At 36.4% G+C, this 25,305-nt stretch overlaps 2 protein-coding genes and 1 long non-coding RNA gene across 10 annotated transcripts; all 3 read left to right on the top strand.

The window, feature by feature from the left end:
- Nucleotides 1-1,313: 1,313 nt before the first annotated feature.
- On the top strand, nt 1,314-5,243 carry LOC133393333 (uncharacterized). Of its 5 annotated transcripts, none has more exons than XM_061657893.1 (11): nt 1,314-1,444; nt 1,511-1,558; nt 1,630-1,825; nt 1,890-2,015; nt 2,090-2,172; nt 2,247-2,392; nt 3,474-3,847; nt 3,924-4,138; nt 4,202-4,318; nt 4,515-4,695; nt 4,758-5,243. In XM_061657893.1, the coding sequence occupies exons 1-10, from the start codon at nt 1,387-1,389 to the stop codon at nt 4,544-4,546; spliced, it is 1,395 nt and encodes a 464-aa protein (XP_061513877.1). In that variant the 5' UTR covers nt 1,314-1,386; the 3' UTR covers nt 4,547-4,695; nt 4,758-5,243. The 5 variants fall into 5 exon arrangements, with proteins under 5 accessions (XP_061513877.1, XP_061513874.1, XP_061513876.1 ...); XM_061657890.1 differs by having other exon boundaries at nt 1,316-1,444; nt 2,247-2,273; nt 2,337-2,392; nt 4,202-4,695; XM_061657892.1 differs by having other exon boundaries at nt 1,316-1,444; nt 2,337-2,392; nt 4,202-4,695.
- A 1,025-nt stretch (nt 5,244-6,268) lies between these two features.
- LOC133393332 (vitamin K-dependent protein C-like) lies at nt 6,269-18,522 on the top strand. 2 transcript variants are annotated; one of them, XM_061657887.1, is made up of 10 exons: nt 6,269-9,290; nt 9,356-9,403; nt 9,476-9,668; nt 9,743-9,883; nt 14,743-14,834; nt 14,914-15,050; nt 15,212-15,594; nt 15,670-15,893; nt 15,958-16,469; nt 16,543-18,522. In XM_061657887.1, the coding sequence occupies exons 1-10, from the start codon at nt 9,137-9,139 to the stop codon at nt 16,573-16,575; spliced, it is 1,917 nt and encodes a 638-aa protein (XP_061513871.1). In that variant the 5' UTR covers nt 6,269-9,136; the 3' UTR covers nt 16,576-18,522. The 2 variants fall into 2 exon arrangements, with proteins under 2 accessions (XP_061513871.1, XP_061513872.1); XM_061657888.1 differs by lacking the exons at nt 6,269-9,290; nt 9,356-9,403; nt 9,476-9,668; nt 9,743-9,883 and having other exon boundaries at nt 11,626-14,834.
- Nucleotides 18,523-18,561: 39 nt separating this feature from the next.
- Nucleotides 18,562-25,003, top strand: LOC133393334 (uncharacterized). 3 transcript variants are annotated; one of them, XR_009766102.1, is made up of 9 exons: nt 18,562-18,757; nt 18,826-18,873; nt 20,864-21,055; nt 21,403-21,522; nt 21,588-21,679; nt 22,690-22,835; nt 22,971-23,360; nt 23,780-24,000; nt 24,064-25,003. It is a non-coding gene; the product is annotated as an uncharacterized LOC133393334 (long non-coding RNA). The 3 variants fall into 3 exon arrangements; XR_009766104.1 differs by lacking the exons at nt 18,562-18,757; nt 18,826-18,873 and adding an exon at nt 18,898-19,635 and having other exon boundaries at nt 19,711-21,055; XR_009766103.1 differs by lacking the exons at nt 18,562-18,757; nt 18,826-18,873 and adding an exon at nt 18,907-19,635.
- Nucleotides 25,004-25,305: the final 302 nt, after the last annotated feature.

The following is a 25,305-nucleotide window of genomic DNA, read 5'->3' as shown; positions in this document are numbered from 1 at the left end:
TAGGGACGATTGCCACTGACGTAAGAATAGTAGTCAATTCATGAATTTCATGAACTGCTTGTGTAGATATGTAGATAAGATTCTACATAAGTGGCCCATAACGAGTTTTACATCACTGGTCTAAAGATATATTTTTAATCAATTAATCACAATGTACATCGGTTTTCCGGTATAAAAAAACAAGAAAAGATTTTTGTTTCGAATTCGGGACAGTAGGAAATACGTATTTTAATAAAATTCAGAACACAATATGTTAAAACACTGTTGTTATCATGATGATAACTACTTCTACAATGAATTCCGATGATTTCGTACTTCAATGCACGTGGACGCGATATTAAAAATTATAGATAAAATTACACGTTGGCGTCGATTCTTATCATTGCTGCTAAGAATGCCTCCGATGGTGAACTGATCGACAGAAAATATCTATTCACCGTGGTGGTCCTGATGCCTGGCCTGGCACTAGGGCATGGCAATCATATAAATTGTAAAAACAGTATGACGAGGGCCAAAATATGAGGAAATGAGTTTAAAACATGCTGAATGTCCGGAGTTTGAACCTCTCCGTAATTTGAATCATAACGGTACAACAAAGGGATGCAGGTGTTTTTACTTGATAGAAAGACTGGCGCTCAATATAAAGACTTTCACTAGAGTATGAAGACCAAGAGCTAGAATATGACGCAACGATCCCCTTGCTCAGCCTTGTTAATGGGCTGAAAGTCTCTATACTGTGTGCCAAATCTTTCTAACAAGTGAAACACCCTGTTAAAACGGTGTACAGTATCACTATCTGGATCTCCAAGCATTGAAATCATTGTTTTTATGTAAAATGAACATTTTAAACAAAATAGAGGAATGGACTTTGTTATTTCCTCTTTGTTGTATTTTGTCTAAGTAACTCTCAGCAGAAAGAATAGCTGCGGGAAAAAATGAGATAACACAATGCAGACCTGGCATTGTTTACAGGGGATCAGTACAAAATATACAATGAGTATAGCCAACGTCTAGGCTGTATTAAAAAAAAGTTTTTATTCCGAAGCTGAGTTTATATCTTGTGGATGAGGCAAATAGCCTTCCGAAAGAAACATTTAAATTTTCGATGGTTCGAAGAATGAAGTTCGTTGGCGCCCTGCAAAAACTTGTTTTGTTGTGCCTTATCATAGTTGGTCCCCCCAATAACAAAACATGTTTTTGAAGAGCGCCAACGAACTTCATTCTTCGAACAAGTCAATCGAGATTTGAGGAAATAATCAGTAGGTCAAACGTCACCAGTATTTTTAGCCAGAAACCAGTTTGTCTTCCAGAAGTTTGATTAGTTCTAACCAAAATCACACGTTAAACAAACGCTTCAGCCAGTGATGGTTTTGCCGCTTATTGAAGATGTCCACTTTCATTTTGGCACTATTAAGTGCTTTGGTTTTAAATTCAACAGTGTACTGTGAGTCTATCTTGAAAAATCTATCTTGAACATGTTTTACTGAACATTTGTTTTGTTTTTGGATAGGCACCGGCAGTTCATGGTTTACAAATTATGGCAACGAAGAAATTGATGGTAAACTAGTGTTTTTGTGTGTATTTTTTTATATTTTTTTAATTTGAATTCTACGATTTTACGCTTGGTAGGGCTTAAAGAAACAATGTTTTCACGGTACAAAAGGCAAGCAGTAATGCAAAACGATCCAACGAAAGATGAAAATGAATTATTGCCCGAGTTTCCGCACATTGTTTCCATTGTACCCGAAAAAGGACGAATGTTGTGTCTAGGCGTATTAATTTCAGAGAGTTTAGTACTTGCTCCTGGAAATTGTCTAGCATTCAAGTAACGTATTATTTTTTTGTAAATCTGTAATGAGAAACAATAATCTCAGTTCGTATACATACAGCGAGCTTTTTTATGTAAAGATCAATGGAAAACGATTGAAAATCTCGAAGAAAATTCTGCATCCCATGTACAGTACTCGGAGCACGTTGTATGACATTGGAATGTTAAAGATCGAAATAAATGATGAGTAATAACTGTCACATCCTGCATTTTTAATATTCCGATCAAAGTTGTGGTTAACTTTTACTTTGTTTTTTTCAGCACAAGAAGTAACATTCAACCTGCGTGTCTATGGGAGGATGATACATTAAGCATCCCAAATATAAAAATGGCTGGAACACGTGGTATGTAATTGTAAACATTTTTTAAACTACATTCACAAAAATATAACCAATATTTGTTCTTTTATTCATACCAGCTTCACTACTATTAAATAAGACAACAAGTATAAGAGTATTGAGTGCTGAAAACTGTAAACTATACTATGATTATGCTTTCTCCTCTCAAGGGTCCTCTCTTGTCGATCATCAGATGTGTGTCTTCTACGACTTTGAAGAACACTGGGTAAGCATAACTATGCTCCAAAGCATAATATTTGATATAAAAATTATATACCGTGCGCATAAAAAAGCGACAAAGTGTACCGATTGTTCATGTAATATTATAAATATCATATAAAATTAACGGCCTAGTAGTCGTATCCTTTCAAAATCAATGAACAAATCAATCCTATCAGTGATCAATGTATTTTAGTTAGCGATATACTCGGGGCAAGTATGGGCTTCAAACCACGAAATCCGTTCGCCGCGGTTGTCAGATGGCGCTCACTTGGCGCTCAGTTTTAAAATAACGTACCATATATATATATATATATATATATATATATATATATATATATATATATATATATATATATATATATATATATATATATATATATATATATATATATATATATATATATATATATATATATATGATGTCGGGATATATGACATATATATATATATATATATATATATATATATATATATATATATATATATATATATATATATATATATATATATATATATATATATATATATATATACTTATATATATATATATATATATATATATATATATATATATATATAAAGATATTTGAATATATATATATATATATAAAGGTCAAATTTAATGTTTTTCATATAAATTGATTACACTGCTGAAAATTTCATAGAAAAATATCGCAAAAAATTTCCACCATGTAAATAACGTTTATACCTCTTTTAAATAAAATCAATCAGTATTTTTATACATTTTTATTAAGTATATCCAATCTTGTCGTCCCTCCTAAATTTGAATTAAGTTAAATTCAAATTTCAAGAAAGTCAGTAAAGCTGCCTTATAACAAATCATCCAATAATGATGTAACGAATGAAATCCAATACCAACGGCAAAAAAGATCAAAATTCAAAACTTTAACAACCTTGATTCGTAGACATAAACGTCTTTAAATGCTTGACAGTTGTACCTCATGATTCTCATTCTCTCGAACGGATTTCGTCATTCGAAGCCGGTACTCGCCCTGATTAAGCTATTGAAATTCATCAATTAATTTTTTTACGGTGTTGTATTTCTCGTTTTTCGTTTCCCGCAGAAGTGGAGGAGTAAGATAATCTATGCAGATGTAATTGAAAATGATTTCATTGTTTCATTTGTGATTGGAATTCCATCGTTTTTTGTAAGCGGTGATTCACAAAAATTTGATGTTTTTATCCAACTGTCTAAGTTCCATGAATGGATTGCGGAAACAATGCATAAAGAAGGAGTATCATTTCAGTCGTGGCAATGCTTCCGACGGCATTCAAATGAGCGTCGTAGAATTGAAAGCGCTCCCAAATTCATGTCAAACAACACTCGTGAGTTCATGGTCATCATTTATGAAAGTTCGGATGTATCCAAGGAATGTGAAGGAGCATTGATATCAACAGATGTCGTAATCACATTGGCACAGTGTGCGAGCAATTTAATGTAGGTAACGGATAACATGCCATAATGGTATACAATGCTTTCCCTTAATAATTCCAATGTGGTTGTCTCTTTCCAGTGTACATTCTTCTAGTGTCTTGTTCTACTCAAGGAGGCGAGTTTCTATTCGAGATATCATTATACATCCTAACTACATGGAAAATTCCCTCTACAATAATATCGCCATATTAAAGCTTGAGTCCAAAGTACCGTTTGTTCATGCTCAATTGGAACCGTATTATTTCAAGGATCATAAAATATTAATGGACTGTTCGGAAGACAATAATTTCGGATGTTAGAAAATTTTATTAGTTCAATTTTACAAGCACTCTATAACCACGCATTTTTTTTTTTCAGACATTCGCTACTCCTCCGTTGATGATCTTTCCTTACTGTTCAGTTACGAATGTGAACCTTCTGAGGAGCAACGTTCTCGACTTTCAAAAGGGTTGCTGCTGGAACATATGTGTATACGTAAGCTAAAACCTATTGCTACGCATAACTGCGCGTCAAAGCTAGGTTCGCCTATATATTGGGTTCGAAATGATACAAATTACTTAATGGGGTTGTACATGCTTGGAGAAAACTGTGCCATTGCAGAACAAGCCGTCGTACTCTATGTGTATGCTCACATCAATTGGATCAATTCGGTTATAAATTCCACTTCCAGTGCGTCGCTTGCAGTCTTCATTCCTTCCTTGAAACTGACAGATGAATGTTCTTATCCCGATAGTACAACAGGTACTTGTGTAAGCCAAACGAGCTGCACCAGTATATACAAACGAATTGAGAGCTATTTGCCAATAATTTATTGCAACAGTAGAGCAATCGTTTGCTGCCCATTGGAGGACGTAAGTGAACCGGAAAAAAAGTTCCGAAAGAAAGCAACTTGCTCACCTTTTTATATTTTCAGGAAGACATATTATTTGCTGCTTTTCGTAATTAACGTGTGCAACAATATTGATCGCAAATATGTGGATTGATTTTTATTACACTGATAGAACGACCCAGAAGTAATCGTTGAATGGAAGAATGGAATTGAATGGCTATTCTAACGGAAAAAATTCAACATTATCGCTTATACAGCGCCTACCACAACTATATGGACAGTCGTTTTTCGCGATTTGCAGAAAATCCATAAGAGATATATAAAAACAGTGAATGTATGAGTTGTGCAGAATACTATTTCACATCTTTGTATATTTTTTTCAAATTTTTTCAACTCATTTTTACACGAGCTATGACGAAAAAACAAATTTATGGTCGTACCATAACTATAAAGACACTTCGAAAAACAGGTCTCATGTGCTAACTAACGCATTTAAAAATCGTTCAAAAATATAAATAACATATTCTACAAAGGTTTTACAGAAATACATTTTTGAACGATTTTTAAAAAGTGTTTTTATAACTTATTTTAAGGTTTTATAAGTTTTATAAGAGTAATTATCAAAATATATTTTTTTCGAATAGCAAAAAATTTCACAATAAAATTTTGTTTCGCATGTAATGATGGTTTTGAAAATGCAAATCAAAGTGTGTAAAAAGTTTTTCAAATACTATTTTGAAATTGCCATGAGAGCCTTATCAATTTTGTGAAAAACGGTTCAAAACTGATCCGATCAAACAAAAGCGACATAAAAAGCTCAACAACGATTTTTTAGCAGAATCTAAATATTTGCTGCTGTTACATACATAGTTAAGGAATGTAATCCTAGTCCGATATTTTTTTCCTCCTACCACCCACTTCACCATCGATGTTCTCTTAGAACGCTACAACGGACGTTTTTGGTATTTTTTCACTTTACTAAAGTAAATTTTCTACATTTGAAAAAAAAAATCAATAATTTTACTTGAAACAAAATGTCAATGTACCAGTATTGGGCAGGTTAGTGCAGCAGTTTCACTAAAACAGCTCGTACACTTACAATGTTTATTATTTTTCTTGAAAGTGACATTATTATGGACGATAAACTATCGTATTATGTTGTGCTATTTTTTATTTCCCGTTTCATATGCATTTTCTAGCGATTTTCATGAAAATGCAAACACTGTTTTTGTTCCTATTTTCGGCAGTTTGGTTCTATTTTCGGCAGGCTGTGCTCCTATTTTCGGCAACGCGAATACGGGCCGGTAAATGTTTTAATTAATGCCAATAGGTAGACAAAAATGTTTAAAACAGCTGTACACTCTCACTTTTCAAAGATTGGTGTTGAAAAGTACTTAAATTATTAAATTTATGTTGCCCATTTTGGGCATTTTCCTGACAATTTTTACAGTCATTTTGATGTGAGTTACAAACAAAGTAGGCACTGGAGAAATGAGACTGCCTGACGGCTGTAGAGTACGGCTCCGACTGGCTCACAAATTATTATTTTTCTCTCAAGTTATTGGATAATTTATAATGAAATTGGTGATATTTGATACAAAACATGGGGTTTTTGTGTCGACATACGCATTACAATATTCTGATCAAGTTTTAAATGAATATTCAACGAAATGAAAAGTGTGTTTTTGTTTCAAGTTCGGCAGTAGCCCAAAGCATTTATCTGTCAAAAATCAACATTTACGGTGTACAAATTTTCGGCAGCATTTAAAGTGAATAATTACTTGTTTTTAGTGATTTTAAAATTCCAAGTGGGCTAGTATAAAATCTGCAACCATAGAATATTTCATAAAAACTATACTTTTATTGTTTTGGTGCTCTGATTCTGTTAATAATGAAACCTGCCGAACTATTGGCTAACAGCAAATTCACCGAAACATGTTGAACTCTGCACATATTGTTTGATATTTTGAAAAATATGCATGGAAATGTTGTGAAACTTCGTATATGAATACCAAATGAGCATATCTCTATGAAAAAAAAATATGTATTGATACAATTTTCAACGCGTTTTTGCGAAATTACACGTTTTTAGTTACCCTGCCGAAAACAGGTACACTGCCGAATACTGGTACAGTTACCCCATTGCCCGATCATAAAACTACAACGATATTTTGTTTCATATTCCGAACAGTTCGAGCTCATGTTTCAAATTACGGACGATTTGATTCATAATACGGACAGCCTCAAAATTCTTTTTGTAACCTTCAAATTTACACACAAATTAAAACTTTTTAGTTTTTAACTTGTTTTAAGGTTTGGACACTTGATTCTGGATGTTGGATGTTCTCCTGGACCAACATAACGGCGGTCTTAAGTATAACGGGGTTCGGGTGCTGTTTTTCTCTTGCACTCGTAGATGAATAGAACCGAAGAACTACTACGCGAATTTCCCGTTCGGCCATCAATGCATTTGGTTAAGATGTGACGGATGGTAATGTCGACGCCACAGAAAAATTAGACGTTCTGAACTTACGGAATAGCTACTATTAACACTCTGGGCGCTAGCATTTTGCATCAGCTTTCTGCAGAGAAAACAGTACAAGATAAGAGAGCGATGAGAGCGTTTCATTGGCTTACGATCGTTCACTCTTTTTCCGATCCTCACATACGATGCCACTTCTGCAATATGCGCTCTCTCTTTCTTCCCGCTGCAATGCGCTCTGCTGAGAGTTGCTGAGAGACCAATCACAGAGAAGAGGAGTGAACAAAGCTGTGATTCCAAAGCGAGCCACACAGCGCCCAGAGTGTTAAATGTCACGACATGTTCATATGATATATGGATCCGAGTCTCCCATCCACAGGGCTCACTGTCACGGCTTATTATTGACCCGTGCCCCACCTTCTGCAAGAATATATGAGCACCAAGCAATCATGTATGTGCCAAATGCTAATGAAAACAATTGCACTAACTTCATTCTAACAAAGTTGATTTAGCATTTTCCCATATATAAAAGAAACCCTGACCTAGAAATGTCCTTATTCCGTGTATGTTATTGTCCCATTACTTTTTCCTATAAGAGTTGCTGTTCATTTCAGAGTTTCAGTTCAGTTTAGTTGTAATGCCAGTGCTGAACCATAAGATAATTTTTCCCGCAAAATATACTTTCAATGGATGAAGATGATAGGTCTGATATTTCTCATTTTTTCTTTTTAATCGGAGCACCTCCGTTACTTCTAAATTGTAGTTCACTTTGAGCTCATCTGCTATGTCTTCTATTTCTTCTAAGCACTAGACCGCGGATAACCGCTTTGAAAGGACGATAATTCAAGTCGTGGGTGAAAAATTTCATTTTTTCCCTTCTAGTAAGCTTATCTATCAAATCTTTGGCAAATATCTTTGTACCAATTCCGCTAAGTTGGTACTCTACGTACAGTCTTCTCGATTGCAACTCCGGGCGTAGGGAGGCAAGGGGCATTGATTTGACCATTATTGGTGGGAGTTTAGCATTAGGCTTGCTGGTGTGTCTAGTGGGGGCTGACGTAGAGGCTTTTACGTTTACATCCACTTGGATTTTTTACGCATGTCTACGCCCCTTTGCCCGAACTTATTCGGAGTAAATTCGTCAGTTTCTGTACTTACTGTTTCGTGATATGCATCTTGCGTTTCCATTCTTTCTCGCTTCGATTCGTTGGAATTTTGGCTGTTCGAACGCTATCGTTCTTGTTGATTCTTCGAGCACCGCGGCACACACACACTATCATAGGTCAATTGTCGTCGTTTCACAATTTGTCGCACGCTCAGAAAACACGTCTGTTCAGCTCCGCAGACCACACGCGACTTTCAATGTATTTGTTCATTTACTATAGCTAGAAATGATCTTAAAATGGACAATACGGCCTGTTTTGACCATTCCTACTGAAATAAAAATATTTGCAGGAATATCCACGAAACCATTTGTAGCATTTCTGCTACTATGGCGCCTTTACCCTTTTACACTTTACGCCTAAATGTATGCCGTTTTATGAGTAAAGTGTAAGTAGGTCGTAAATTGACCTGGAAATGAGAACGATCTGCGGTGGTGCCCCGGCTGTCAACCGAGCAGAGTGCGTGAGAGATGTTTGGTGAAGCGTTATCGCTAAATGAATTGAAGGGACTTAAATGAATTAATGTAAGATACTGTTTTGAGAGCATTATTCATACTAAATAAAGCTGGCGAATTTACACACACTCACGGATTCGAGTAACCAGGAATGCTACGAACGTTTCTTAATTTAACTTATGACAATCTGTTTCTATAATCGAAGCAAATCTTAATTAACGCTTCGTTCGTAGCGGCGAGAGCTACGCTGAAAGTGAAGATAGGAAAAAAGAAAGTGATGATAGAGCATTATGAAACTCATCTCCGTAAAACCATCGTCTGCTAAAATTTCAAATATTCAAATGTTATCAAGCTTATATCATCATGCACAAAACCGGTTTAAATATCGCACAAAATAACACTCCTATTCAACAAAACGTTAGACAATTCAGTCAGTCTTGGTTTTACCTTTCCTTGAAGATGTCTGCGTACATTTCTGTGGTTGTTAGTGCTTTTATTTTAGTTTTAACTGTATACTGTGAGTTACTGTAAGCTGTTATCTTGATTAAATGATCCAAAATTCATACACATTTTCTGCGATAGGTACCGATACTGCATGGTGTACTAGTTTGGAAAGTGAATCAATTTATGGTAAACTGAACATTATAATACACGTGTTTGTTGTGAAAGATATGTCTATTTTATAAATAATATTTTTGTTAGGTTTGCAAGAAAATGTAATCAAACGACACAAGAGACAGGAAGTGTCATGGATAGATCTGTTTGCTCCAGACCGTGACTTATTAATAGAGAATCCACACGTAGTGTATGTTTGGGAAGAAGAAAAAGCAGTCAGTCTTGGTGCTCTAATTTCGCTTAATTATGTTATTACAACTGCCAACTACAAACCATTTGGGTAATATTGTGGCTTTTATTTTATCGTTGTATTACTATTTTAAATGCGATTTCTGCACAAAATTACAATTACAGTGGCATTGTGTACGTAATGGTCCGTGGAGAGAAGTTTAAAGTCGTCAATGAGATTATTCACCCTGAGTACAGATCGCCGGCAAATAATGAAGATGTTCAGAATTATAATATTGCATTATTGAAGCTGCAAAAAAACGTCAAGTAAGTAACATATTCCAATAAACCAAATATTCAATTGATTTTACATGATATTTGTTGAATCCCAGTTACCACAGGGATAATGGAACACATAGCAACACATAAAAAGCATAGCAACCATGCGGTATAAAAGGAGCCGATAGCTCATCACCGATTTACTCTTAAGTTGACTTCCAAATACAAAACTTTAACTAGAACCTGTGTGCAATAGTCCGAGTAGTTCGGACATATCAATATTAAATGTATTTTTATTGGTATTTATTACAACACCTTTTACTAATAATTATTTTATGGTTTATAGTTGTTTAAATACGTTTGGAGGATCAACTATTGCTGAATATGGCGAAATATTATAAATTTACAGTGGCCCTCTACATTGAGGACACAGCTGCGTAAGATTACAAGAAAATTTCCATTGTAAGTAAAAATTATTTTGCCTAACAATGGTGTCCTTTATTGAGATAATATAATTGTAATTGTAATCACTCTTTTGTTTCATTGCGATAAGCGGCGTAGTACATGTCATTATCGTTCTCTCTTTCCTACCTCGTTAATTCTAAAGAGAATTACTGAGCGTCTGATACAAAGCTAGGCGGTGAGCAAAGCCGTCATACGCTTTCATATGAAGCGGCGCTTAAAGTATTAAATACATTTCACTCTTACTTTTATGAATTTGGTGGATTTCTTATCTGACAAAACGTCTTTTTAATTATTTGTACTTTACGTATACATTCAAAGTGTAACATTTATACAGTAAAGTCTTTGTAAGATGAGTTTTCAAGGGATCTTCATTTTAGTCAGAGAAAGCTAAGGAAATCCATAGAGTATCCATGACAGCAATTCTTAAATTGTTAATCCTTAAGAAACAATTTATCTGGAACAGACTACATCTTACAGATATTTCACTGTACCAAGCTAAAGAATATCATTTAATCTGTAGTTGATCAATTCGGTACGTAGCTAAGTATTCACTGTTGTTAAGAACAGGTTGTTTGTAAAGCTAGTTGGCCAATTCGAAACGTCATCGTATCAATAAACGATGCGCAATCTCAGATCTGTCAAACGGATCGGTTTGATATATTTATCTGTCAAAAAAATTAATACATGTCGGACATATAATCCTGAAAATTTATGCGCAATCTTGGCGCAATCTGAAATTGTATAGAAATGACGATTACAGAAATTGAACCTAGATTTTTTCAAAAAGAAACGCGTGATGATTCAAGAGTTTGAAGTGATTAAACACATGTTTTTTATTGGTCTTAGGAATTAATATTTCAGTTGTAATTTAAATTTAATGTAAACATTCTTCTATGTTACATTCTCTACGCTACTATTTCTTCTCTGCAGCAATATTTTTCCTCGTATTCATATATACATATTGAAATAGTGTTCAGTACTACCTTGTAATCAAATTACTTACTTACTTACTTATCCGGCGCTACAACCGCTTTGCGGTCTTGGCCTGCCTCAGGAGTAATCAAATTACCCCCTTCTTTAATTACCCTCATTACATCTGATTCAAAGAACCAGCCTGGAATAATTGAACGTAGTCATTTGTCATGATTTATTCCAATACTTTGAACACACGGATAGGAATCGGATAGGACGTAGGAAACAGCTACATAGTGAATAGTTATTGCGAATAAATTTTATAACGAATTAATTACAATTTCTTCCTAAGGGTCCTAAAACATGTGTTTAATCACTTCAAAGTCTTAAATCATCACGAGGAGCTTTGCAAACCTCCATAGCAACGTTGCAAACATCCCCTTACCATTTCAAACATTCCACCGAGTGGATCAAGTAGTCCATTATATGATTCGAAACCCTGTATAGCTCAGGGTTGGCTACGCGAAATGATATATTTTTTGACAAAAAGAATTTATGCGCAATCTGAGATTGCGCATCGTTTATTGATACGGTCATACAGTTAGCTATGACATGTAGTAAACAAACAGCATACTTAGATTTTTTTATAAATTTTGTACAAAATTACAAAAACGCTGGAATGCTGAGAGCTCGTTAATGTGAGTTCTTTCTATAAGGGGTCTAATGTATTTGTTGAAATTTAATCGGAGGCTCGAAACGTACAACTGTGATGGCATTAGATGTAAGTAGCCGTATCCTATTTTACACTGATATGCTGACATTCTAAGCTTACTTTCTGCGGAATACAAAATACAAGATAACAGAAATTGTTACATTTGCTTACGATCGTCCTTTCTCTGCTGATCCTCTGAGACAATACAGTTTCAGCATTAGTTTAGCTCTTTCTCCTCCTGCTGCTGTTTGTTCTGTTTGTTGTTTCGATCGATCGATGCAGCGCTCTGAGCGGTTAGTGATGTCTGGACTAGTGGTGATCAGCGATCGGAATCGGCTTTGGAATCAGAATCGGCTCGGGAATCGAGCTGGGAATTGCAATCTGCCCTGGTAACGGAATCAGGATTGACTCCAGAAATAGAATTAGCTCCAGAATGAGAATCAGTTCTTGAATTGAAATGTGAAAATTCAGAAACAAAATCAGTCCCGGAATATCCATGAGAATGGATCGGTCACAAGCAAATTTTGATTCTTTGCGGCTATCAATACGGACCATCACGGATCATACGGATCATCATGGACCCAAATGCCTAGGCACGGATCTATGAAAATGAGGCGGGAACATTTGTTGCCAAATCGTATGGACGAACTTTCAAAGTCATGTTGCGGGAACATTTTTGTTGCAAGAGAAACAAATCGATTTGTTTCGTGTTTATTTGTTGCATAAACATTTTAGGACTTTTTTGCACACCAAAACGGATAAAAAAATAATTGAAATAATTGAAAGCTAATTCCGGACCTACTATCTAACTTCGGACCTAGCCGGAATCGATTCCGAAAAAAAATATTTCTGAAAAAAGGCGAGAGAATCGAACTTGATCTAAGAATCTTTTGAAACTCACATCGGTGTGAGGCAATGTGACGAACTTCCCTGTCTGCTCTTTAGCATCGCCTTGGAAGGTGTCATAAGAAACGCGGAAAATCGTACTCATAATCAATGTGAAAAGAACCAAATGTCTGCTTGCCTGAGAGGGCCGAACACGAGTTGTGAAAGCAACAGGTTAGTAGTTGGCGATTACCTCGTGTTGGTAGAACAGTCCTGCTATCCTGGGACGATCTTTACTTCGGACAACGACATTAGCAGCGAAATTCTGAGACACATTGTGCAGGGAAATAGTGCAGATTTCACATATCTGCTGAGATCCAGAATGAGACCGTCCGAAATGTGAGATATATCGCACATTGATTCGCACGGTGGTCCTCGATAAACACGAGTCTTAAAACATCCGCGGAGAGGATGAACACACTCTCAGCGTTTTTGAACAACCATCCTCCGGACCATGCTTGACAGTTTGAACGAGCATGAACTATGGAGGCGAAGGACGCACCACGAACTTATTCGGCGAGTTGTACGGCGACCCAAAGTCAAAGGCTGAGGCATTTAATGAAATTGCCGGACTCAAACCCCTCCAAGAAGGTGTGCAATATAGAGATGGCAACTGCCGTTCACGTTCGGTTTTATAAAATGAAAGAACTACAGTGGTGGGTATTCAAAATCGGACACTTCCGATTCGGACGTTCTTTCCGCCATCAAGAATCTTTTTATCACAGTTCAGTGCGGCCACGGCAGAAGCCGGAGACATTCTTTGAAGCAATGGGTTAAAATCACAGTAATTCGAAACAGTGTTGAATACAGCCGACATGCGGAACATAGAGTAAGACCGACCAGCACTAGAGCGAGGATGAACGGCTCATACAGTCTCTCCAAACCTAAGTGGTCGGAAAGGTGCATAGATATCGTGGCGATGCATCAAAGGCGATGATTCGATAGAGCCATTTAGCAGACCAGAGATAACAATGCACTGTACATTGCGTCTTCTAACCATGAGAGGCTCAAGGCCTAGAAGATGGCACCGCGCAGCATACGGAGGAAGATTATTGCGATCCTGCCAGGGAAGTAGGCGTAGGGCGTATCGCGTGAGCTTACGTTGAATCGCTTCAAGTCGAGCAATCGAAGAACCAGTAGTCGGGTTCCATACTACACATGAATATTCCAGAACCGAACAAACGTTACTGTTGTAGACCGCCTTAACACACATAGGGTTGCGGAATTCATTAGTTATCCGGATAACCACTGGCTACAACGTCATCATAATGCTGATTAATTAATTAAATTCAGACTCGAGTCTAGAAGAATGCCCAGGTCCTTGGCATTTTGTCTATTAACTGCAGTGCCATCTATGAAGTAGGTACCAGTAATTGGGCTCCTGCTTCCACAAAAGGACACACAGAAGCATTTCTCGAGGAGAAGCTATCAACTCAGTCTTACAGAAACATGCAGTCACCTGTGTAGTGTATAGGCGCGAAAATTGTGGCATCGTCTCCAAACAGACTGACACTGTCGGGAGGTAAAGCGAGGGTAACATCGTTCACGAATAAGATGAAGAGCGGGATAATATTGCATCCTTGTGGCACACCCGAGCTGCTGACTATTTCTTTAGACATGTACTTATTAATTTTGACGACGTATGGTCAATTCATTTGGTGAGACTTAAGCCACCGTACGAGCGAGACCATTTCACGACAACATGCGATATTGTGAGCAGGCCAATGTGAGAGAGAAAGAGATAAATTGAGAGACAGAGAGATAAAGAGCGATATACCAATAGTTCAAACAACAAAGAGTTTCTATTTTTTAGGCTCAACGACTTAAGTGGTCATGCCGGCCGATTTCGATATTTATTGAGTACAGTCTAAATGAGGCTCTAACCAAATGAGAACAAAACTGATACGATTAGTGAATGTTTATTTTATTTTAGAATACTAATCAATGTTTTACCGGCGTGTCTATGGATGGAAGATAAATTTAGTTTCTCTAAGGAAATTGTGACTGGATACGAGCTTCGGCAAAGTATGTAATCTTTTAATTTAAAAAAATGAATTGTCTGCTTTTAACAACAAAACGGATTTATTTATTTTTTTCATGCCAGCAACTCCATATTTATCAAAGAGCACCCCGGCGACAGCGATGAATATTTCAAATTGCAAACCTTTTCTAACAAACCTGAATGTATCAAACATTGCTGACCATCATTTGTGCATCTTTCACGAACCCAATCAGCCATGGGTAAGCATGACTAAATTTACCACCTTTTTAGTGGCCCTTTTCTATACACTTTACGTCAAAACAAGCATGTGTGTCGCCTGTCAACACTGTCTGTGATTTGATTCAAAACATGTCACATGATGTTTCTGCATTCTACCATGATTTTGCTATTTTCGTTTTAGTTATGGAACGGTGGACTATTGCACGTGGATTTCATATACGCTAACCGTTTTGTTCCATACATTATTGGAATTGATTCAATTAAAGTAAATAAAAGCCATAAACCTGATGTATTCTTACAAATATCTAAATTTGGTGACTGGATAACCAAAACCATGCGCGATGAAGGCGAAGACATATCGTTTGATCCATTGATGTGTGCCAAACGTCATTTACAAAATCGTCGTCAAATTAATAGCACGGAACTAAATGTGCCTAACAAATCCATTCGTTATGCAGTATCCATTCAACCCAGTCCGGATGGACATCAACCAAAGAAATGCGCTGGAATTTTGCTAGAAAAGGATATTGTGGTCACATTGGCACAATGTGCAAGCAATTTAATGTGAGTAACAATAAAGTTGGATTTTCATCTACAATACCTTCAAGTAATAATGCCATTTCGATCATGTTTGTACAGGTCTTATTATTCCAGAGTGGTTTTTGTCGATCGATCGTCCATTACCATTCGGGATATCATTATACATCCAAACTACACGGCGAATTCCCTGTACAATAATATCGCAGTCTTAAAGCTTGTGTCCGAAGCATCTTTTATTCCGGCAAAAATTTTGAATGTTTTCAAAAATGACGGAGAGGTCATATTGTACGCTGGTACAAATATCACCGATAATGAAACTAAAGGTCAACAAATTTTTTTCTCAATTATAACACAAAAAGCCATCAAATTAATTTTATGTTTTTGCAGATGTTGAGTACTTACTTATCAGAGGACTGACAGTACTTTTAAATATTCAGTTTAATCCGACTGAGGAGCAACGTGCCCGACTTTCAAAAGGATTGCAACTAGAGCATTTATGTCTTCGAAACGAGAATTCCATCGTTCCAGGGAGCTGCGCGTTAGTTCTAGGATCACCTGTGGAATATTGGAATGCATCAAAATACTTATTAGGGTTATATATGAATGGAGAAAACTGTGGCTTCGGAGAACCAATAATAGTACTTTATGTAAATTCACACTATACCTGGATACGATCGGTTATAGAAAAAGCAAAAGAGTCAATTACGTTCGTCGCTCCGTTCTTAAAACCATCCGACAATTGCTGGTATCCAGATGGTACGAATGGTACATGCATTAGCCCAACGAGTTGTTCCAAATTGCGACATCGTATAGAAACCAATTTACCAATATTTTATTGCCAGACCAGAGAATTCGTTTGTTGTCCACCTGATACCGAAATGCAACTGGGAGTTGAAAATGTATTTCAATCGCTAAGTATACCGTTTTAGCACTAAACATACCATACTAATATTGTTCTTTTCTTTCTTTCAGGACGATATTTCTTTTGCTTTCTATCGGGCGTAGTCAAACTCGTGCAATTGAATATGACAAAACTTAAAATAAAATCGAAATACTGCTGACAAGGTTTCCCATGGGTATGGGTTGTTTCTAAAAAAAAATGCTTCTATATGTTTTTATCACGATTTATATCACTTGTTGCGCGTTGCCAACCTTGAACCAACCAAAAATATAGGGGAATGTGGAGCAAAATGGTTCTGTGAGGTAAAATGGACAGCTAAATTATTGGCAAATTAACATGGTGTTGAGATCTTTTGGTAGTAAGGTGTCCTTCTTCTATTTGGCGTAACGTCTTACGCGGACATACCGGCCTATACAGGCTTTCGAGACTTAATTCATTACCACGTAGTCGGATAGTCAATCCTTGCTACGGGGGGACGGTCCATTCTAGGCTCGAACCCATGAAAGTGTCCAACGACCTGTAATAAACAGAAGGTATCCGAAGATAAGCCAAAAACCCCGAACCAATAGGAGCCGAACTGATCGGAAAAGGCATACATTAGTTTAAGGAGCTTAAGGAGCAGACTTTTTCATGATTTTGTATGAACTCGGCTGTTTTGGACCTCACGTGTGGATATAGGTAATGAGTCTAGAAAGTCTGTAAAGGCCGACATTACCGCGTAGGTCGTTTCACGAATAAGAAAAAAAGATCTGCTATTCATATTGTACAGAAATTATCAGAACACACAATATCAAATATACCGTGGCTCACTTAATCGAAGGTCAGTACCTTCGGCATAAAATTTTCTTGTTATGTCTGTCAAATTTAATAGGTTTGACTTAACTTGTCCTTCATGTGACCATTTTATTTTTCTGTTGCCTGATTTATTTGTTAAAGATTCATTAAATATAGAAGAGGTGTTTGAGTATGAATTTTATCATATTTTAAGGAAACAATGCTAAACAAATGAAGGCAGCTTGAAATGCTCAAAATGACCCATTTGATTTTCTGTTTCCAGCCAACACGTTGAAATATCATATTTCAATCATATATTGGATTTAATCCATTTGACAATTACGTTCCACCATATTGGATTTCAACATTTGTGTACGAATATAGATACATTTGAAAATCGTTTTGTTGTCTTTTTTCTATTTGAAATTCATTGTAGTACTTTTAGAAACTTTTCATTCATCAATCAAATTAATCAATCGAATCAGGTTTTCGAAATTTAAAATAAAATGTTTTTACAAAAAACCAGTCAATCATAAGATAACATGATCGAGCTTGTGATGATTCGGCGTTTGCTTACATATTTTTCATGCTGAAGTAATAATCTAGGCTGACATAAAAATTTTAAAGAATAAATAACCACCTCAAATGTGATATTTTTTGATAATTTAATCATACGTATACCAACGACTGTTTGACTTCGAATTGTGGGTTTTTCGATATATCGATGTTTAGAAAGATTTTCTATGGAATGCCAATGATTGTAAAAAGTTGGTACATTCGACACAATCAATTCTAGGAAAACCATATTACACCATTATAACACACTCGTCAAATCAGATCACACAACAGCAACAAACCCGGAATACTTCAAAGCAAGCCTTGGTGGTTTGCTTCATTCCAGTGATCACTCGTGGTATTGTTCGCACAGTAAAGTGGACTGAACGCGTGCGCATTCAACATAAAATGTCAGTGGCTGCATTGGCGGTCGTCAACGGAGGATTGGCATCGGCGAATTGACTTTTTGAAACATTTAATGCTGAATGTTTAATTGAAATTATGTACTTGAAATGAGCTATAAGTTAAAAAAAATGATATGCACTAATTTTAACTCTATTCAAGCTAGTTCTGTTAATGCGGATGTTGGAAAACAATGTTGCTGTCCACGCTAGAAACAGATGTGTTGTTTTTCGCTCAGTTCAGACAACGGTGTTTAGTGAATCTTTCTCGGAATTCACTCTAGCTAGATCCATACTCGTGCGGAACACCCAGCTGTTGTGTGGAATAGATCTTACACAATGATACCATCTCTTATTTAAAAGTAATCACAGTTCATATCAGCGCGTTTAAAATCAGTTTCACTATCAGATTCTTGGTACGCTTAACTAAATAAAACACGTATAACTTAACGAACGCATTGGATTATCAATCAGTCTTGGTTGTGCCTCGTCTTGAAAATGACAGCGTTAATTTCTGTCCTTCTAAGTGTTCTGGTTTTAGTGACAACAATTCACTGTGAGTTTCAGTTTATGAATATTACAAATGGCGATTCTTACAACTCGTACATATTGTTTTTTTGTTAGGCTCTGACACTTCCTTGCTTAGTGATTTTAAAAATGAAACTATTAAAGGTAAGCTTACAACTTATTTAGTACGTTCTTTCGGTTCGTTTCTACGCAATGATAAAAGTAATGGTTTAGTCTAAATAAAGATTAAAATGAGAGCTATCTATCGGTTCATTCGATTGTAATTGGTATTGGTATTTATTCAACGGACTTACAGGGTGTGCGGGCTAAATTTGACTCCTGGCCTTTGGGTTTATATCGCAGGGTTGAGTTGACGTATCGAAATGATTGATATGTCATTCGATTGCTAAAAGTTGTGCGAACAAGTGTAAAAAATGTCTAGCTCTGTAAATATGTGGAACCCGTCCGAATTGTACAAGCGCGTAACGTGTGTTATGATGGTTCGTGCCGGCCATACGAATGCCGAAATTCGGAAGGCGGCGATGTGTTCGCTGAACACCGTAAAAACAATACGGTGGCCAATGGGCGGCCGTACGTTTGGCAGCAGGATTCTGCACCATGCCATACGGCCGTAAAAACACGCCAATGGCTCACTGCCAATTTCGACCGATACACCAGCACCGACGTTTGGCTACCCAGCTCCCCTGACCTTAATCCTATGGATTACTTTGTGTGGGGCACAGTTGAGCAGGACACCAACAGGGCGTCCTGCAATACCAAAGCGGAGCTAGTGGCAAGAATAAAGGCCGTGTTTGTGGCCATCCCCAGAGACATGGTTGTCTGGGCTTGCGCGCGGTTCCCAAAGCGGGTGCAGGCGGCCATCGACGCGGAGGGGGGGTACTTCGAATAGAAAATGCGGCAAACATGGTAAGCTAAACTTTGTAGAATTTTTTTTTAATATTTAACATAAATTTGATAAAAATTCCTTTCCTGTTCCCTCAGAAACTGTCAAATTTATCTCGAACACCCTGCATAGCTAATTTAACAATAAATTCTTCTATCTAAACTTAAAAAATAGTGTTAGTTCGCCAGATTAGTCCATGCCAATACAATTTTGTCTCTAAATGCCGAAGTGCTGAAGTGATAATCGTGAAAGGAGCTGCACTTATTAAACATTTTGCCCATGAGTGTTAGCGGGGCATTGCTCGCATAAACATTGTTCGAGTTGGAAAGACGTAATGTGTCACGAGCACGAAGGGCTCTTTCCGGTATTTCAGCATATACATTTAAATTTTCCAGGAGATATGGGCATCAATCTCATTGGCAAGGATTTTACAACACAAATGTTTCCTGTGAAACTTGTCCTCTAAAAGCCAGTGGTTGTAAACCCAATAGGAAACAACGCTCGTGGTAACTAGGCAAATAATTAAGGCACAACCATGGTAGGTTACGGAGAACTAATCTAGCAAATCTACGCTGGATAGACTCTAGTCTATTGATCCAAACAACTCTAGAATTGCCCAAGATACAGAGTTGAATTCTAATATAGAACGAACCAGCGAACAATAGATAACTTTCATGCACACTGGCCCCTTAAAGTCTGACATATTTCGCGTAATAAAACCTAACATTCCATTGGCCTTGTCTATAACTGCTAAGTAGTGGTCATTGAAAATTAATTTACTATTAAGTAGGGTGCCAAGGTCAGGAATGGTGGTTAAACGTTCTAGCATGTGGTTATGTAGACTATACGAATATTGCACTGGGTCTTTTTTACGATGGAAGCTCACAACACTATTACACTCATAACAATTGATCTTGCACCAATTACAGAAGATATTTAGCGAATTTTGCAACGATACACATTCTCTAACGCTTTTTATCACGGAATAAATGTTCACATCATCAGTATATAAAACAAACAAATGTGTAGGCAGAACGGTTCATTCGATTGTGAGTCGATAAGTTGATTGTTTTCCTTTCTTACTTTTCGCTTCGTGTAAGCTTAGTATTAGTAGGTTAACCCGGGCGTAAGTATTATTGTTAGCACATTATAACGCCGTACAACAAAAAAGTAACCCTGGCACTCGTTACAGTTGCTGGAATATTGCGTAATTACAACTTATTTTCAATCATTATTTATATTGCTTTACAGAATTTAAGGAAAAAACACTGTAAAACGACACAAGAGGCAAGGAGATTCTCATGCAGCTGGCGACAAAGATGGATTTCTACAAGAGTTTCCACATAAAGTTGCAGTAACAACTACTCCTGAAGGACGTGGTTGCCTAGGGGTATTGCTTACTGAAAAATTTGTCGGCGGATCAGCTCACTGTCTACGCTCCAGGTAATTTATTAGAATAATTTATTTAAAAAATATCCAAGTCAATTATTATCGGAGACAGAAAAAGCAGTAGGCAAATTAATCAGCTGCGAGGGGCCCAAGATCTCGAGGGACTCTGAGAAAAGAAACCTATCCCCCGCTCACAAGTATATTGGCTTCTCAATCCTTTTCCGGATTAAAAAACATCCTACAACTTCTCACTCGATACTTTAAACAGTCCTGCATTTGTGTGATCACTTAGGGCCTCCACTTGTGTTAATCTGCGATTGATTATAATAATAATTTATTGAAAAAAAAAACACTATTTTAATTCAAATATCGTTTGAAATACACTTGAAATATTTTTACAGCATTTCTGTAGCAGACTATGGAGAAAAAATTGATGACTTTATACGAATTATTCACAGTTTTTACAATGCACGTACAAAATATTATGATGTTGGATTATTGATGCTTGCAGCAAATGTCAAGTAAGAGTATAAATTTGTAATAACTGTTTCAAATTCAAATGCCCATTATGTCACTTTTATTTTAGCATACAAAGAACTGTTGTACTTGGCTGTTTGTGGATGGATGATAATATAAGCATCGCAAATGTTAAAATCGTTGGATCAAATGAGTTTTTTGGTAGGTAAAATCAGGGACCGAAGAATCCAACTTTCCTTTCCTCAACTCAAGCTTCATTTAATTTGAAATTCATTACATAAACTCATTACAATAGTTAAAAACTCATCACAACAGTACAGGTAACACACAATTGCCAAACTTGTATGAAAATGGATGAAAATCTCGCCCCAATCTCGTGGTCACAGGATTTGACCACGAATAACGTTAAACATTTTGTTTAACCGTTTAAACTTTAAACTAATTTTGTTTTCATCGTACTTTAGATCCAAGCGAGGCGAGATTTCAGTCATTTTGCATGCATTTTATGAATTGCGTCCAACCTGGGTTAAAAGTACTTTTGGTAAAAACTACCAACTAGACGAATATTGTTCCAAAATTGTTTGGTTTAGAAAATTTATGTGTTCATGGGTTTTTTTAATCAAAACTTTAACAGATTGGCACAAAGCACCTCAAAGAATCATATTAGATTAATACATTCATCAATCGCTAACAAGTTCAATTAAAATTTAATTTATTTTCATTAAATAATGCGTATTACCTCATGAACACCTGATTTAAATGTACCAAAATATCCTAATTAATGCAAGCTCCTAGAACCAATAACATAAAAACATGCTGATAATACAGTAGTTGTTGGCAGAAGCAGGTTTCAGAACATTTCACAGCAATTCCTATTGTGAATTTCTTTAAGGTTTGCTAAATATCTTCTCCAATACATGTTCAAAGAACACGTGTATATTTCAACTACTTCAGATCGTCATTAAATCTAATATCTCGATACCTGTTAATGTTCCTAATCCAAACAATTTCTACAACGACCACTTGAAGAGTTGGCACAGTATGTCGAAAAGAAAAAGACCAATCCATTGATTGATCATGTAATTGATTGATCATGATTGATTTTCAGTCTAATGTTTATTTCTTGATCGAACAGAAAATATATTTACATACATACATGTCCCATATTTCAAAACCGTTTTGTCTTACATTTCTTCTCCAATTACTTCCAGACACAAAATCTATAACGCAAACCACGAGAATTACACTGCAAAATGCCGAAAAATGTCAACCATACACCCAATATATTGAGAGACTTGTTGGATACTCCGTTATCGATCAACATATTTGTGCATTTTACGAATTCGAAGAATACTGGGTATGTGTAGCTATGCTGAAACGCTATCTCTTTTAGCTGTTTAAAGCGAATATTAAATTTACATTCTTGACAATTACAATCTACAACAATATTTACATTACATCACGTTGTTGCTTATTGTTTCTATTTTTTTAGCGACTGAGAGATGGTATAATGTACCTGGATTTGATTTATGATAACCACATCGTTCCATTTGTGATTGGAAGTGCCTCATTTGTCCCGAACGGTGGTTTACATAGACTACAGGGATTCACCCAATTGTTCAAATTTGGTGACTGGATAGCCGAAACCATGCGCGAGAGGGGAGGGGTAGATTTATCGTTTAACCCATTGATTTGTGCCAAGCGCCATTTAGAATATCGACGTCAAATTAACAACACATCACTTTATGGTCCAATCATTACTGTTGACTCATTACGGTATCCATTCACAGCCACCCCGATCCAACTCACACAAAGATTTGTGTAGGAGTATTGATAAGCAAAGATTCCGTGATCACATTGGCACAGTGTGGAGCAATTTAATGTGAGTAGTAGGTTGGAATCTCATCTATGATGGTTTCTAGAAATCGTGCTAACCCAAATAACCAAATCGTCCTTAACCCACTGTAAAACCACTTCAAACCCACGTGGGTTTGTGGTGGTCGATTCAGTCGTTAACCCACCAAATTTTAGAACAATCGGAGCTGCCAGTTCCGATCCGATGTATTCTTGCCCACCCTTAACCCACCTTTTCCAAAAATGCTTTGAGGAAAAGTTTGGTCAAGGGTTGGCTAAGGTCAATATGCTGAACAGGATTTTAACTCTTCGATTGATTACATTCATTCACTTACATCACTGCACTTAAAGTTCCGCAATATTATTAGTCTATAAACTATGCACTGACCAGTTAAATGGAAGATTTCGGTATCTTGGTTATATGGGAATCTAATGATATCTTGCTAGGTCTTATATTTCCAGAGTTGTTTTAGCCGATGGGTCATTCATTGCGATCCGAGATATCATTATTCATCCCGACTACTCGGACGATTCTCTCTACAGTAATATAGCCATTTTAAAACTTGTCTCGGAAGCATCTGTTACTCCTATTGAAATAGCACCATATTACTCAAAACATGATAAAATAACATTATACGCTAGTGTGATCAATGGCGACCAATCAAAAAGTAAGCAGAATTGAGATAATTTATCAAACAGCATATGATCGTGCATTTTATTTTATTTTACAGATAACAAGTTCTTTGCCGTCTATGGACTTAACGTGCGGTTCAGTTACGAATGCAACCCGTCGGAAGAGCATCATTCTCGACTTTTGAAAGGATTGCATCCTGAACATATGTGTCTACAGAACAATCATACGCTTGTTCCGGGTAGCTGCGAGGCACACCCAGGTTCAGCTGTATATTGGTATCATAATGATAAAAAATACTTGCTGGGTTTGTACATGCATGGGGAAAACTGTGCCGTTGGAGATCAAGCGCTCGGACTGTATGTGTATGCATACAATGCCTGGGTCCACTCAGTTCTAGATACACCATTGCAAAAATCTCACGACTAAGTTTGTCCAATTTGACGTAAACATATAAACCATATAATCTGTCCCAATATATCCAAAAGTGGAGGAAAAAGTTTTCCCATATTTGACTGCAGTAGCAGAGCAATTGTGTTCTGCCCTCGAAATTTCGAATCCCAGAAAGAAGATAATTATGCAAGTCAATAAAAATTCGGTGTTAACTAAAAATAGTAATCAAACATTCTTGATCGATTTAACGACAACACTTCACTTGAAGTGTGACGCAACAAGAGAAACGAATTCGCGGTTCGGAACAGCATGAATCCGATTTACTATTTCGTTTCCCAAATAAAACTGCAACGTTGATAGAAGGATTTTCATTTTAATATCTGAGGTATCTCACTCAAATTATTTGGTTATTAATTCAAATACAGATCAATCGCATTCGTAAAGAGGATGATATGCTCTTCAAAACAAGAGTGATACGGTCTCTTTTATTAAACCCTCTATCTCTATTCATTTTTCAGCATCGTTATACATCGCCTACCACAACTATATGGACAGTCGTTTTTCGTAATTTGCGGAAAATCCATAAGTGATAGATAAAAGCAGTTAATGTATATGTTGTGCAGAATACTATTTCACATCTTTGCATATTTTTTTCAAATTTTTTAAACACATTTTTACACGACCTATGATGAAAAAACAAATTTATGGTCGTACCATAACTAGGGTAAACGTACCTATGCGTCTCATACGATAAATTAACAGTAGTGAAGTTATTTACGATAGTGTGAAATGATCTCTAGCCTTTTACAAAGGATTTTAAAATGAAATGGGGCCATTCCGTTTCTTAGTGACCGAAAAATCCATTATTTTGTGAAAGGTATCAACATTTTTCCAAAATCCTTAGGATTTCATAACGATACTCATATTTTTGTTAACGTTCTAAACGACC

Source organism: Anopheles gambiae, chromosome 3, assembly GCF_943734735.2.
Source record: "Anopheles gambiae chromosome 3, idAnoGambNW_F1_1, whole genome shotgun sequence".
NCBI lineage: Eukaryota > Metazoa > Arthropoda > Insecta > Diptera > Culicidae > Anopheles > Anopheles gambiae.
Note: the sequence above shows the minus strand (reverse complement) of the source record. Positions and strands in the feature narration are given on the sequence as shown.

Excerpts from the sequence above, each read along its gene's own strand:
- LOC133393333 (XM_061657889.1), top strand. The coding sequence starts at position 1,387 with ATGTCCACTTTCATTTTGGCACTATTAAGTGCTTTGGTTTTAAATTCA. Across the intron at positions 1,445-1,510 it reads TTTAAATTCAACAGTGTACT|GCACCGGCAGTTCATGGTTT; the intron begins GTGAGTCTATCT and ends GTTTTTGGATAG. Across the intron at positions 1,826-1,889 it reads GGAAATTGTCTAGCATTCAA|CGAGCTTTTTTATGTAAAGA; the intron begins GTAACGTATTAT and ends GTATACATACAG.
- LOC133393332 (XM_061657887.1), top strand. The coding sequence starts at position 9,137 with ATGCACAAAACCGGTTTAAATATCGCACAAAATAACACTCCTATTCAA. Across the intron at positions 9,669-9,742 it reads GCCAACTACAAACCATTTGG|TGGCATTGTGTACGTAATGG; the intron begins GTAATATTGTGG and ends TTACAATTACAG. Across the intron at positions 9,884-14,742 it reads AAGCTGCAAAAAAACGTCAA|AATACTAATCAATGTTTTAC; the intron begins GTAAGTAACATA and ends ATTTTATTTTAG.